Here is a 17029-nt window from a genome sequence, read left to right on the forward strand (position 1 = left end):
AAGTTCCAATTGTTTGACTGGACCTGCTTTCCATCAGTGCAATCAACCACACTTTAGTAGTGTGGAGACAAAGACAGACTACATCTACATTCAAGTATAAAAGTCTATGTTTTTGGATTATATTTTAAAGCTCACCATATCCGAATTGATTGTCGGTCGGTCCGTCCAGCCATCCATTTCCACAAAGAGCACCCATTTACATTCGATACCCATACACCATACGTTCTGACATGTAGACCAACAAGTAACACTAAAGGGCGTTCAATTACTTATCATGCATGGTTTGGGAATTTGGGAAAAAAAAAGCTGGACCTCAGAGCCCATGAGACCACAGATGCAAGCCAAGATTTAAATCCGGACAACTAGATTTTCAAGTACATCCAATAATATGAAGCTCAATTTGACTCTTGTACCTTGCAATTGGCTAGCAACCAGTTTAGCGTGTACCCCGCCAACTGCCTGAAGACAGCTGGGATAGGCTTCAGCACACTTGAGACATTTGTCAAGATAAGCGACTTAGACAATGAATGGATGTTTTTGTTCTCTAATCTTCTATATTGTCCTTGTTCATTTTTTTCCCTTTTAAATAATGCAATGGAGTAATTTGGAAGTGAAGAAAGGTAATGCAGCTGAGAATCCTGATTAATTTGTTCACCTTTGATGTTAAAGTCTCTAGTTTTTGAGAGAATGCAAAATATCTAAATCTAGAGGTTGCCACCTGTGTCATGCAAAAATGTGATTTCTTAGTCCAATAAATCACAGCCGACTCTGTTCCAATTACATTGGTTATTATCATTCCACGAACCTCTTGCACAGCAGCCCATAATCAAAGTCTCGACAAAGATTCTTTTCTCGATGGAATCAAAATTATTTTTATTATAGTATAGATTTTTTAATAAGTTAAAGTAACTGAACAAGAACACATTATGGGTGCTTCAAGAATATGTTAGAATTCTTGTTGTCAAAAAATATCTCGGAATTTGTTGTAATGCATGCTAATAAATATATTCCCGGCATTTGTGGAAGCTATATCCCCCTGGACATTTGTGAATTGAAAGTGAATATGGCTTTTCATGTACATTTATCTCAAATTTGAACATTGTCACTCAACCAACAAGTGGCAGGTTTGACAATTCAGATTTTACTCACTGTAAGCAAGAGGTGGTTGCAAATTATGAAGATTTCTTATTAGCATCGCATGCTGAACAATATTAAATTGAATTTCTCAACCTATGTGCTATTGTGTTTCACAATGAAGTGTTTAAAATGATTGAAGGCAGCATCATGAAAAAAGTGTCATCCAGCATGTGCTGGCAATGAGTCAGAAGTGGAGAGGTGCAAGTTGTAATAAAAAAATAGACACAACTGTCACAAGGTATGGCTGCCATTTGTGTTTATTATATAACAACAAAACAAGAAACATTGAAGACATTCAATCAAATGGCAAGAGCACAACAAGCTTTTGAGACAAATCTTGATAGCCATATGACAATAAAATGGTCTCTAGCAGAAAAATGTGCATTGCGAATCACAAATCATCGCCAAAACAGCAATTTTGACGGAAAACATAGGGTCATGAATAAAAGTGCAGAAGTAGGGAGGTACTTTATATTGAAGGCTACAACAATGCCATTTCAGGCATAAACTACTTCAAACTGTCACAATTTTGCCCTGTCATCCACATGTGCTCGTTTATTTATTTTTCACTAAAAAATGAAAGTCTCGAAAAACCCCAGCCAAAGTGGAGATTTGCCTAAATCTCTGGATCTTCGTTTTCATTTAGCAGTCACAGATTTTAAGCCATCGCTCTATACAAGTAACTCGCACACATATTTCAAACTAACAGCTCTTGACTTTGATTACTGCAGGTGCATGGCTCACCTGTATGACGTCCGACGCAAAACCACACAGCTTCACATTGGACGAGGTTGTGGTCATGGCTAAGAAGAGTAAAATGAGCTCTGGATTCCTTTATCCAGTGCCTTTTTTCTTTCTTTCTTTTTATACTTAGACTTGTTTATTGCAACCCTAGTTGTTATTGTCGGAATTATGAAATGTTGAAGTGGAGAAAATCTCTACTTCTGCCCAGTGGCTTAGCATGCTTGTATGCACTTCTGCGTTTGTGTGTAGAGGTCATATGTTTACACAAACAAATTCATATGATGGGTTATTTTTTTGCAAACAAGGAGGGGATTATTTCACCACAAAGATTATTAGCTTCCACAGACTGACTCAAAACGAATGCACACACAGAGACAGAATGAAACAAAACAAGCTTTTTTCTTCAGAAAACATTCAATGGCTCACTTTTGAAGAACGCAGGAGTGAAATAATTTCACAGTACATTGTACAATTAAATTTTAAGGATCTTTACAGTGTGGAACAAAAAGAGATTACATTTTCAAAGCACGCACAATCCACTCTGTTTTGATTTTTTGTGTGCCTTCTGATAACATTATGAATGTATACTACAGGCTGTAAACAGTTTAGTGTGGAACTTTGTCAAGATCTATTTACACATCCAATCATTGGTTTGCAGCATTTGCTGAACATGTACAGTAAATCATGGGAAAAAATGCTGCTCTCTGCAATGTGGGAAATACTGCTGCAACTGTTATCTCAACCTGTGACATCAGCTCTATCTACACTTACTGTAATTTTCTCTCATTTACATTTACTATCCACTAGGGTTTTCATGATTGAGGATTTGAAATCCTTATATGACTAAAATATAAATGCAATCGACAAGACTGAAGATTCATTTAGGGTTTTGTATACTTGCATATTGTGTCCTTGATCCTTTACCAGGTTGTTGCAAGAATACAGTAGAAATCTATATATAAAATTGACCATAAATTTTCACTTCAAGACATCATGAGTAATCTTACACTGCAGCACAATCCACAACAATGAAAGGAAACAACACTAAAACAATGAACTTGCGTCATCAAACAATGGAAGTTGTATGGATTTAATTTATAAGACTGGTTAATATTATGAATCATTTTGGTGAGGAAAAAATACGCTCTAAAATAATCTATAACATATGTCAAGTCATTATATTAAAAGTAATTTGTCTGTGACATCTTAGGAATTTCATGTGACAATGTTTTTTACACAGGCTTTAGCAATGTGAATGACACATTCTTCATGTGTAAGTTATTTTTTGTTTGACTTTTCACCTCACTCAAACCAATGTCATGCATCGACATTCATTTAAATTCAGGCATCTGTCTGGTTGGAGTAAACAAACTGATTTGATGATAGCTGACCAATCAAAATACTGTTTTTTGCTGCGTTTGCTATCATACGTTATGGGTCTCAAACTCACTGATCAGGAGCAAATTGTGGTCAACTGGATAGTATTTTTGTGGACTCTTACATGACATCAAATGTTATTGTGTGCTGTTTGTTAACGTTTTGTTAATTTTAATCTCTATGCTACCATAGCTCCAGCAAATGAGAGCTTTTATCCAAATTTAATTCTGAATTCTTAATTGTTTCTTGAATTCTTTCATAACCATCCATGAAAAGAGAAGGTTTGGTGATTAAAAACAGTAAGTTTCAAGAACAACAGGTGACTTTTTTGGAGAAAAAGGATGACACCCTGACATGTCTTGAAGACCCAAAGTCAGATGTCGTTACTCAACTCGACATACTGACGAGTGTGATGAGTACAAAGGAGATGAGAAAGAGGACCAGGTCATTGGTTTTCTTCCCAATCTGAAGAACTGTTGATGTTCAAAACTGAACCATTATTAATAAAGAGATTGAGAAGTTTAGATTTGTGTAAAATAAAAGTTTTTGAGAAATATTTGATCCAACGCTGACACACAATTCAGACATTATACTGAACTCTTTAAATTCATTTTGAGACCTCTCTCTTACATAGGTACATATTTTGAGTGTATCCAGTTTCCTGAAACAGTTTAGATCAGGGTTACATAACTCCCAATTCATTGAGAGCTATAGCTGCCTGTTTTAGATGTCTCCCTATGCCAACACACCTGGTTCAAATGATCAGGGTCATTAACAGGCTTACACAGAGTTTGCTGATGAGCTGGTCATTTGAATTAGAAGGGAGATAGCAGGAGAGATGTGGCTCTTGAGGAACTTTTCCTGCACCTCATTTAGAAGATAGGGAGCATGTGAATGCAGGGTTCAACATTAACCCTTTATTGTTAGCCTATGCCAAGTTGTGGTTTGTGACCATATCACAACTGATTGTGGCCCCATACATTTTCAACGTAACAGATTTAACAATTTAGTGATTATCTCACAGTTAGCATCTATACACTGTTTTATTTAAGCCTTTCATAATCTATAACTGGCGGCTCGCTGGCGCAGTGAATAGAACGTTCGCCTCACAGTTCAAAGGTTCCGATTCGAATCCACCTGGCTCTGGAATTTGCATGTGCTCCCCGAGCCCGCGTGGGTTCTCTCCTGGCACTCCGGCTTCCTCCCACACTCCAAAAACATGCATGGCAGGTGAATTGGACATACTAAATTGTCCTTGGGTGTGATTGGGTGTGTGAATGGTTGTTTGTCTCTGTGTGCCCTGCGATTGACTGGCAACCAGTTCAGGGTGTCCCCCGCCTGCTGCCCGAAGCCAGCTGAGATAGGCGCCAACAAGCATGCGACCCCCATGGGGATAATCGCCTATCGAAAATGGATGGATGGATAAAATATAACTTGTATGTCTTGCATATATGTGCATTTTTATGGATATTATCTATTTAATCATTCTAAACCATACAGGAAAGAGGAGTGCATACAAACTCCTCCACGCAGTACGGCCAGTCCTTAAATTTGAACCCACATTCTGAGACCACGTGCACCCCAGTATATATATATATATATATATATATATATATATATATATATATATATATATATATATATATATATATATATATATATATATATACAGTTTAGTATATATATATAGTTTAGTTTAGTATATATATAATATATATATATATATATATATATATATATATATATATATATATATATATACAGTTTAGTATATATATATATATATATATATATATATATATATATATATATATATATATATATATATATATATATATATATACTGGGGTGCACGTGGTCTCAGAATGTGGGTTCAAATTTAAGGACTGGCCGTACTGCGTGGAGGAGTTTGTATGCACTCCTCTTTCCTGTATGGTATATATATATATATATATATATATATATATATATATATATATATATATATATATATATATATATATATATATATATATATATATATATATAATATATATATATATATATATATATATATATATATATATAAATAAAAAGGTTTTTAGACTTAATGTGGAGACCTATTTTGAAAGACAGGCAATAAACAAAAATATAACATACTTTATCACTCACAATTATGTTTTGAACAATCTTATCATTCATTCCATAGCAAAGCATATTAGAAGAAATAACCTGGTCAACCAGCTCTAAAGAATGAAGGATTTCTGTTTAACTCCTGCTATTTACAGATCACCAGTGATTGTGCTACTTCTCTAAGGTTTGATTAAATATTTGTACCTGCCAGCCAAATGCCATACACCCCCCCATAAAAAAAAAGGTTTTATGACCATAACGACAGAGTGGCATAACTGTTTTACTTGAACTGAATGCATGTTCCTGATTACTATTACTAGTATGATAAACAAAGTCCTTATTAGTTCAAAATTTGTCCTCGCATTATCCGATGAAATAAGCTGGCGATGGCATTCCGCTTTGTGTAACCACCAAAGCTCATGCCAGTCGCAGTTTATCCTTGTGTCTTCACAGTGTAACGTTCCACTCAAATTTTTTCACTGAAAATTTCAGTCCAAAACTTAAAGTACACTTTTAGACTGGAAGCTGAAAAGGTTTGAAGACTTAGAAATTTATAGGATGCCTTGCATCAACCCCGCCACTCTATCAACAAGGTGGCAACATGGCCTGATGGTGCTTTTTTTTTCAGTACAGTGGAATTCGTGTTACGATCCTGTAAACCAGGGGCCCTCTGTATTTATTTTATATGCAGTACTGTTTATGCAAACTTTATGAATAAACATCCTTATAAAGCAAATGGTCACATAGTCACAGTTCAGTAGTAGCACATTCATCTATTCGCTTTTTTTGTATTTTCTTTTACCTTCAGGAAACCTATCCTCGTCTCCATGTCATGATAACTCAAACAATTGACACTAACATATTTCTACAATAAAATATTGATAATTTACATTGAGTTCACCACTGTTCACCTTCAATATGTTTTATCCTCAATTTGAGCAGCTACTGAAAAAAAGAAGGTTGCTGCGCAAACAACACCTAATTGGAAGTTGATGGGATTCCAGTGGATACTAAGTGGTCGCTTGGTGTGTTTAGTTCTTCCATTTCTGTAGTGAACTGGTCAGGACTTTCTCCATTTGACGTATCCTTGATGACACTGTAGGTGATAGCCACGCTGTATGAAGTAGGTTTCTCCAGGCGCTGAGGCCCGCAGTGACACAGCTTTTTAAAAGCAGCCCGGAACTTCTGGGACATGACGTTGTAGATGACTGGGTTGATGGCACTGTTTAAGTAGATGCAGAGGCGGCAGAAGAGCAGGAACCAGTTGTCCAGGTAGGCCTTGTCCAGGAAGGAATTGACGACTACTAAGGTCCGGTAGGGCATCCAAAGTAAGGCAAATAGGATTACTACCACAGCCAGCATTTTGGTTACCTAACAGAACAGAATGTCAAGGGGGGGAAAAAATCCACACTCAATAAACATTTCTTCTACATCAACAAATTATTATGATGACAACCACATGAATTATTGAATTTTGAATTCAATAATTGAATTCTGTTTGGGCGTTTCAATAGTTGAGATCCAAAACTTCAATGAAGATTCCAGTAGTGCATGTTTTACCCCTTTTTGAATTTAATTTAAATAACTTATCATCCCCAAACTGTAAAAAGGAAGCAACAGTAATAAAAGTGAAATGAGTCCTGAAATGTTTTCATTTGAAATTACTGGTCCTCCACCTCTATTCAGCTAGTCAGGTTTGCTTTTTGAACAATAACATGCCCTTTGACACCCTCTGATGTTGTACCTAATGCATGGAATATGTTCCCTCGTGGTTGCATTGATTGCTTGGATGCGAAGAAAGTGGAGGCAAACAATATCTGCTAGTAGCTATGACTGTGTTTCCAAGAGTGCTGCCATCAAGAGAAAATTGGATCTGGAGAGTCTACAATAATTTTCTTTTTTTTTTTTCTTCTAGTGTGCTGGAATTGCATTACATGTTTCTACTGTTATATTGATTTTTTTTCCCTACCAATTGGATAACAGCATGATCAGCAGGTGCATTTAAATCAAGATTAGATTCTTAATTGTACACCTGGGATGAACATGAACTACAACATATTATCAAATAATGATCAAACATTTAGGTTCAATTGTAACCTAAACGAGCCATAAATTATTTTAATATCGATATTCACACAAAAAAAGGTTTTCTCAAGGGAAAGGAACAATATAATACACAACATAATTAATGTAAGTTCAATACCAGACTTACCTTCCCCCTCCAAATGAGCTGCTCTTGATTAGATCAAAACATAGGGCCCTCTTTGACATAATGATCCTTTATCATTATAATTCATCAGTGAAATGTTTTTACCTCTAATAAACTGATCTGCTGACTCGCAAACTTGATCCCAAATGAAGCAATTCAACTGGTTTTTGCCATAACAACTCTTAGTGTTTCTATTTCATTTTTAACACCCGTGAGTGCCAGTTTGTCTTTACCAAACCGCTAAACCCTTCCAATTGATGGAATTATGCATTAAAGCATACTGTACTTAATGAATCTTTGGATATATTAATAGTGATTATCGTAACAGGGAACTCGAAAGGGTAATGTTTGTTCCCAAATCAACACTGCATCTGATATTGCAAGATGATTCAGGAAGATCTGCGGTCATTTTTTTTTTTTTTGCACTGCTCAAATAATCCCAATGCATAAATTATTTGGAATGGATTCTTCTTGTAAATCACATTTACACCACTTGTGACGGTCAAACAAGCTGCTACACATGAGCAAACCATTATTCAGATGATGATTAATCACCAAGGTAACGGAATGAGTGGTAACATCTGCATGATTTGAATTGTATTGATGCTGTGTTGTATTCTGTTTTGGCCTGTTGGTAATGCCTCCTCTCACCCTCTAACTAACTTGGTTATTTGGTGGTAGCAATGGGGACTTCGGCTCCTGAAAGGGAACAGTTTAAAAAGAAATAAAGCCAGTCAAAAAGATTTCTTCTTTTATGTTTTGTAGTTTATTTGAAAACATTGTTTTCCTCTTAAACACCAATTTCATAGTTCTCCCTCTAACACAGGGGTGTCAAACACATTTTGGCTCAAGCTGAATGTTTTGTAATGTCTTAGATGGTGACCTCCACCCATTGGGAATCTCTTCAGGGCAATGGAAGGATTTTACCTGCACTGAGCAGTAGCATGCCAAAGCTAGATACTAATGCTAACGTGAAAGTTCCACTTTTAGTCCCTGCAATAATCAGCAAGGCACAAGCATGGCAACTGGTCACTTCCGCTGTGTGGAGTTTGCATGTTCTCCGCAGGCCTGCGTGGGTTCTCTCCAGGCACTTCGGCTTCCTTCTTAACTTCCGTGATTGGGTGTGTGAATGATTGCTCATCCCTGTGTGTCCTGCAATTGGCTGGCAATCAGTTCAGGGTGTCCAAAGGCACCAGCAAGCCAGCAACCCCAGCGAGGTTAAGTGGATCGAGAAAATGGATGGATGGATTTAGGAATAGTATTGTGTTTTGTTGCTCAGGTCTGAGGTTAGTGTTCCTTTTTGTTGTTACTTTTTTTTAATCTTCAAAATAAAAATAACAAAAATCAGATTTCTTTACAGTGTTTCTATAATTTCATCAGTGCAACAAAACTTAACTCCAGGATGCATATGCTGCAGGGAAAATAAACATGTTTTTGCCGTGATTTTCCTGAACCAATCTGCTGACATAATAGCTCGAAGTTACAGGGGGCCACGACAACCAATTGACTCGAAACCCACCGTTCACAGTGAAAAGCCGTTCAAAAGTCTTTTGACGTTCATGAATGTCACATCACTACTTGGCGGGTGGATTTCCTGTGCTCCACCCTCCTACAATCAGCCAGCTTCATCTGTTTACATTTGCTCTCCTCCTGTCCCTGAGTTCAGCTCTAAATTAGGGAGGTTGTATAACTCTTTTAAAAAATTCTGCATCTTAATTTACTTGTCTTTTTACTACTTGTCACTCCTCTTGTTCCTTGGCACTTTTCTTTGTTTCATCCAGACTCACCATTCCAGTCATACTTAAGGTTTGTGTACTAGTTATCAATGTGTTAAAACAATCTTGTTCACAACATAACTTGATACAAGGCCATCAGCATGTTTTCACGTGCACAATGTATTCTGGAATCAAGGCCTTTCATCGCTTACAGTTGGGGTGCCTGGCTATAAATAACGGTGCCTACGATATTCGCAGGCAAAAACTTCCCACGAGTAAGACACAAAAGACAGAAGGTGCTGGGCATGTGCCTGGAACATACTTCTTATGTACATATGTGCAGCAATGGACACAACCTGACCACCAAATTCTCAGTCTAGAAACTATCATGATGACAGTCAAGGCAGTCAGTCAAGGCAGAAATGCAATGGAATTCTTTCCAACAGACACTCTCTTTTCAGTCGCAACTGCCACAAAGATACCGCCGAATATGACCAATTCTACCTTGCTCATTTCTCCTTTTTTATCAAGGGCTTATTTCTTTATTCCTTGTGTCTTTGACAACACTTTGGTTCACTGCCCTGTGACAAACAGCGCACAACTGCAGTGCATCATTACACAGAATGTGTAGCGACACAAACAATGGTGATATGAATGCAAATGACGTTTCTACAAAATGGAAAATTATTTATATTATAGTTCTGTTAACAATTAACCAAATAGTCACATAGAGCAAACATCATCAGGATTTCGTTTAGGTAATTTGCAATTTTCGGGACTCTTATGTGTGGAGAGCTGGATTACGCTCTGTTGGTACTTTTTTGGCCAAATCTTTGTTAATGTAGTACCGCATATTTAATTTGTTCTTGCCTTGACATGTCATTGTTGTTTTAAATTACTCTTTATTGTTTACTTGTGACTGATGGAATAAGATCTGTGTGACTGCTCTCAAACAATAATATTTGCCTAGGAGTCCATCCTTTTGCTGGAACTCGATCAGTGACGCGTGAAGTGTCATCCGTGAGCAAAACCTAATCTCATATCCTTTCTTGACTTTGTACAAATCCTCCCGTTTTCACAGTGCTTTGGGTAATGCAGATCAACCCAAAACCATGTGCATGTGCAGTTTTTGCTGTGCATTTGTCAACAATATGCACCAACCGTAATGATGGAGGAAAGTTATGTTTGACTTGGACTTAACTGATCAAATTGGCCGATAGGGCAGGGACATTCTCAGGCCACCACACCCACTTTGCTATTCGAGGTAGACGTCTTCCCTTTATCTGATGAATAAACATCTCTCTAAGAGACTGTGCTGCAACTCAACATGAGGTCCCTCTAAAGCAACTACACAGACAATTACACGTGTTTCCACCCAAACAGAACAACACAATTTCACACAGGAAATCTTCAAAATCTGTGCCGTTCACATGGGGCTCTTTTAAGCTTAGAGCAGTGCTTCTCAATTCATTTTTGCAAAGCCCACCCCAAGGAAAGAGAAAACATTTTGCACACCCCTCCCCGCTCACTACCGTGACTATAAATAAGATTATTATCTATTAAAATTGTATAAGCATACTTAAATACCCTATTGTATGCTTTTGAAATGTAACAAAAGAAAAAAAAAATGTTACCATACTCTTTACAGGGGTTTATACAGGTTAGAACTTATTCTAATTCTGAAAAGAAAACCTTATTGTTCATCAAAGTGCCAGAAATATATAAAATAAAAATGTCATTTTTTTAAACTAGAAAAAAAAATTGACCAGCTGAACCATTTGAGGCACAAAAAAAACAAATTAAACGAATAAATAAATAAGTACAGTAAAACTCCTCTGCCAAGAAACCTGCATGTGCAAAATAATCTTCCAGTGTGAAAAAAAATCAATGCATTGAATCCTTTCCCTCTTTCTTACTTCGTCATACAAGGAAAAATCTCCCTGTGGCATAATATGAAATGTTTTGTTTTTGCTTTTGTTTTTTTTCTGCATTTGTGTTGCACTGACATTCACTATGGCGCAAACAAGCCTGCAGCGAAAGTCTAACTTGGTTTATACTTGACCTGCGTTTTGCACCACTGTGTACTTAGAGCGGCTTTCGCACAATGTCAGACAATATTCTCCCATACTATAAGTGGCAGTCAATCTACTCTACAGCATACAAACAACACTACTCTATAAAAGAGGTAGAGAATCCTACTCATCTCTTGACTACTCATCTCTCCCCAACATGGTGCTCGTCAGGAGTTGTCCACGGTATTTAGATCAAGGTATTCCTCTTTAGATGAATCATAAAGGTGTTTTTACAAGCGAACTTCCATAAGCAATAGTTTGTCCGCCATGTTATCTGTTCGTAAAAAAATTCCGAAAGATACACCTTGCAAAAAATCTGTTCCGCGTAGACTCTGAGCTTAAACCAAGCCAACACTTGAAGACAGGATAAAATAAAGATGAAAGATGAATGAATCAAAGTGAAAGACATTATGCAAGAAATTGATGTAAGTATGAAAATGAATAATGTATGTTTGACAATTTCTTTCTTTCTCTCTCTCCTTTTTTTTTTTAAATGTTGGATGGTTTTGTTTTTAACCAGTCAGATTGGAGATTACACAACACGTTTTTTATGCAGGGTGTCACCTGCCTACTGCCTGAAGTCAGCTGGGTCAAGCATCAGCAAGCCTGCGACCCTTGTGAGAATGAGCACCTCTTGAAAAAGGATGGATGGCTTTAGCAAAACCTGGTGTTTCCGCCTTATGTGTTCGATTGCCTTTATTTACAGTGGTATGAAAAAGTTTGGGCACTTTTTCAAGATTTTGCCTTTATAAATCATTGGTTTTTCGGAGCAGGAATTTCAGTTAAATATATCATATAGCTGACAAACACAGTGATATTTGAGAAGTGACATTAAGTTTTGGGGATTTACTGAAATGTGTTTCTTTTTACTGTAATGCGGTAATGTAATTACAGAGATCTAGCTGTTCAAATAGTTTTTTTTTTTTTTTTTAACAAAACCGGGAAACGATTTGGGTGTCTTTTGAGAAATCATGTACTCTAATCATGTACTGTAAAAACAAAATTAATAAATAATGGTTTGATCTCTCCTCAACGTCATCGCTCATGATGTTTAGCTACTACTGATGACACGTCATGGACACGTACATGACCAATAAATTTACAACATGATAGAGCTACAAACAGACATTTCCAATTTTATGCTCATTTATTTGGGATGACGCTGTCCTTACCTGCCATTGAAATTTTCTCTCCAGAAGTCAATGAACACTTCCTGAAAATTCCAGATCAACATCTTTTTCCTAAGGTACAAGTTGCTATGGAAATTTGAAAAATAAACGTGCCAAAACTTTAAATGCATTTTTTTTCCAAAACTATAGCTTCCAAAATAACATTCAAATTGTAATAAACTCATCAATTTATGAGCAGTGTTGGGAGTAATGATTACAAAAGTAATGTAACTATAGTAGTGCATTACTTTTTACTGTAAAGCGGTAATGTAATAAATTAGACACAAAGAAATAGTAATATTGTACTTGTTACAAATGAGAGTAAAGTAATGCATTAAATTTAACGTTTAGCCTGAACAAAGTGTTTTTCGCCCCCCGAATTCACCAAAAACACAGTGAGATTGGAAGAGAAAGTCCAGGGCAAATTGTTTACTTGCTGATCTACTACAGCTGAGATGAAACAGTAAGCTGAATATGGACAATATGTACACAAGACAGACATACAACCATTACTTTAAGTTCGTCAGAGATAAAGACAAGAAAAATATAATTGTTAGGTGTACTTTGTTCGCAACACTTAAAAAGCTGTTCACTTCGCGAAATAGGATCAGTATTTTGACAAACTGGGGCCATAGTAATGTGAAGTTAGCAAAAAGAAAACACGCAGAGGATTGCAGCTCTCGCGGAGGGATAAACCTTGGAGAGGGAAACCTTGTCGGCAAGATCCCTGTCGAAACCAGCAATAATGACACGGTAACCTAACGTTAATTTTCACAGTACAATTGCTATCAATAATATTCTATGAATCATTCTGGTCAATGTGTATCAAGATGAAGCATCCAAAACTCATGTTAGCCAGTACAGTGAACACCTTAACAATGATGTAGGCTCGCTGCAAATGATAGCCACAACAAAATCATCTATTTTTGAAACATATGTCTCTAACATAGGCAACTGATTTTAAATGTGAATATTAACATTGAAATTGTTTAATACACTAAATGGTTTTTTTTACCTACAGCATACCTACAGCATACCTACAGCAATGCAAACACAATACCTTGAAACAAAGTTATAAAGGATTAAATTACAGCAAAATAGATTTTGTATTATGTCTTTAAAGGTTTACAATACAATAAAGATTAAATGATTTGTTCCAACCTTTCACTGGATGTGTAATGAACATAATGAGCTGCATTTAGAATGGCAAATCCATATATATATATATATATATATATATATATATATATATATATATATATATATATATATATATATATATATATATATATATATATATATATATATATATATGTGTGTGTGTGTGTGTGTGCGCGCGCGCACAGTAACATGTCATCGAGAGACAGTGAAAGTTTCCTTACCTGTCTGCGGGAAGCAGCAGTGGTGCTACTGGAGATGTTTCCACTGATCATCCTTTCTCCCACTTCCGTAGTACCTCTCTTCCACTTGCTGGTTCTGTCTTTGGGGACCGCGGGCAACGGGTTTAGGAAAAGTATCCTGGCAATGAGTCCATACAGAACCGTGGCCATAATTAGAGGAAGCACATAAAAAACAGCAAAATCTATGAAGTAAATCGGCAGATATTGACTCCTGGATATTTTGTAGGCGCAGCTGACGAGCTCGACGTTGTCATACACCAAAGTTTGAGTGTCTGACAAAAAGAGCCACATTATACAATAAATGGACGTGAGCGCCCACACCAGCAGAATGATCTTCTTGGCTCTAGATAAAGTACACACGAACTGCGCCTTAATAGGGTGGCATATGGCGATGTATCGCTCCACCGTGAATGCCGTGATGGAACAAGAGGATGCGTTAATTCCCAAATATTGGAAATAAGTGATCCCCAGGCAGCCTGCGTATCCGTACACCCACTGCCCGTGCAGGGCGTCGGTGATGTTCGGTAGACCGGCTGCAGTCAGCACCATTAAGTCGGCTGCAGCCAGGCTCACCAGATAACAGTTAGTGGGAGTTCGCATGTGTTTAGTGGTCAGCACCACCAGGATGACCATGATGTTGCCCACAATCCCCACTCCGCAAATGAGTGACACCAAAAACACACTGACTGCCTTGTACTCAAGCGCGTAATCGTTCCACACCCCCAAGGTTTGATTATAGTGCGCCAAGGACGTTGAATTCCCCGCTGTCACGTTGTCTGTTGTCAAGTTTTCCATAATGGGTTGCAAAAGAAGACGAAATAAAATAAAATGCAGGAATTCAAGAAAAAAAAAGATAAAATATTTTGAGGAATGGTAAGCACGTCCCAGCCGTAAAAGATCTCAAACTTAAAAATGAAATACGTGCATAGATGTCCCAAATTTTAGGACAATCCCCAAACAATCCAAACGTCCTCTCTTCTCCATGATCCTCTGCATTTCAAATGAACGTTCCCTTATGGTTGCGTCGTACAGACTGAAGTTAACTGTGGTGAGCTCCTGCTCCTGCTTTAACACCCGCGAGTGGGTAGGGGTTGGCTGGGGGTGGGGCAAAGTCATTTCAGTGCACCCTGTTAACACTAAAGTGATAAACAACAAGCTGGCAAACAGGATTCAAATGTGAATGCTTCCGATGTAATTATTGGTAATTAATGTCTTAACTCCAAATGCCAATTTGGCAAAATTGTATCAAGCAACGTTTACAGTATGCCCGTAGCGCCAACCATTTTCTAGCTACAAACGTTTAAGAGAGCATAAACTGAAAAAAAATGTAGAAAGAACAACTCTGATGCCTAAAGGGTTAAAATAAATGCATTGCTACATGACTGCAAATTATATTTCAATGTCATGTATTGAAACATGACACAACAGTTGAATTATGTGGTAATTATTCTCAAGCATTCAAATTTTCATTACAATATTTCTGTTCAAAAATCAGTAGCTACAAATCAGCATTGTTACAGGTGTTAGGTCATTTTTAATTCTTAGTGTCTTGGAAACCCATGAATGTGTCATGATTGTCGCTGACCCGGAGTCTGCTGGTGCGCAGCGGCATGCTGGTGAAGATCTCCAACAAGGTGCACAATACAATGAAAAAGCAGCAAAAACAACACAGCCACACCGGATTGGGAAAACGTAGGCGGGAGAAAGCCCCACAGCAAGTGGATGGATACGGCGCTCGAGAATTCGGAATTCCCTATACCTATGCTAAGTCATTTCACCTGTTCATGCCAAACTGTATTGTGCCTAAAAAATTGGTTCAGCAACGACCAAATCTGCAATGGACTACCTAAAATATTGAAATCTGCTCCTTAAAAAAAATGTTAAAAATGAAAGTATAAAATGCTTGTTCTAGTTGTAGATGCTAAAAAGTGAACCAATATAACACTACTAGCAAAAGCTTTTTTTTTTTTCTTTTTTTTCTTACAACCACCAGCCAGCTGATTGCATAGCAAGAGGCTCCTTGTCCTCTGACGGAGAAAATTTGTACTTTGCTAGTAAACCTAGTGATTGGTGGTTGTATTATTTTGGCTGTCAGATGCTATCAGTTGTCAGCTGAAAACAAGTCAATCCACTTATAGTACTGGATACAGTAACTTCTTCTCTCCATGTTTGCTTCTTTTTGACTCTGTCCCGGCCCATATTGGAAGCTGACTGTGTTTTATACCTCTTGGCGCTCACAGACTGCAACAATATTGTTTTACTGTTTTAAGGACAGCTCATGTTGTTCTAGAATTCGAACATAAAAATCAACAGCACAGAACTATGCGTGGCTTAGTACATTCCCTAGGTCGATTGACTCAGACGACAAGATTTGTTAAATTCAATAGTTATGCCGACTTGTGTACTTGATGACAGGCTCACCCTGAAAGTGCGTTTGGGAACATTTTGACACTGCTCCAGCCTAGCGGGGAGGCGTGGCCCGCTGAGTTAGCCTCTGAGTGTTTCATCACCGAATACATAATTGCGGGGCTCATCATCATAACCCTGAAGATTTATTCTAATTTAAACTTGGGCACACGATAGCTAAATGGATGGATGCATGGATGGATGCATGGCTAGACAGATAGACAGATGGATGGATGGATGGATGGATGGATGGATGGATGGATGGATAGATAGATAGATAGATAGATAGATAGATGGATGGATGGATGGATGGATGGATGGATGGATGGATGGATGGATGGATGGATGGATGGATGGATGGATGGACGGACGGACGGACGGACGGACGGACGGACGGACGGATGGATAGATGAATGGATAGATAGACGGCTAGCAAGGTTGCAGACTGGTTAGCACTCAGGCCTCACAGAGCAGAGGTTGTGGGTTCGCTTTCGGCATGTTCTCCCCCATATTTGCGCGGGTTTTCTCTTGGTGCTCTGATTTCCTCTCACGTTCCCAAAAAATTGCATGGTAGACAGATTGGAGACTGTAAATTGTCCTTAGGTGTTGGTGTGTGTGTGAATGGCTGTTTGTCTTTGCCCTGCAATTGGCTGGTAACCAGTACATAGTGTACTGAAATAACCTCCCG

At 37.7% G+C, this 17029-nt stretch overlaps 1 protein-coding gene across 1 annotated transcript; it reads right to left on the reverse strand.

Moving 5' to 3' along the window:
• Positions 1-5356: 5356 nt before the first annotated feature.
• On the reverse strand, positions 5357-14895 carry LOC148425760 (thyrotropin-releasing hormone receptor-like). The gene is made up of 2 exons (XM_088410598.1): positions 13918-14895; positions 5357-6741 (listed from the first exon to the last, which is right to left on the reverse strand). Exons 1-2 carry the CDS (start codon positions 14728-14730, stop codon positions 6349-6351), a joined length of 1206 nt encoding a protein of 401 aa, XP_088266724.1. The 5' UTR covers positions 14731-14895; the 3' UTR covers positions 5357-6348.
• Between the last annotated feature and the right edge of the window lie 2134 nt (positions 14896-17029).

Source organism: Hippichthys cyanospilos, chromosome 3 (assembly GCF_059441005.1).
Source record: "Hippichthys cyanospilos isolate Australia breed blue-spotted pipefish chromosome 3, RoL_Hcya_1.0, whole genome shotgun sequence".
Taxonomy (NCBI): Eukaryota; Metazoa; Chordata; class Actinopteri; order Syngnathiformes; family Syngnathidae; genus Hippichthys; species Hippichthys cyanospilos.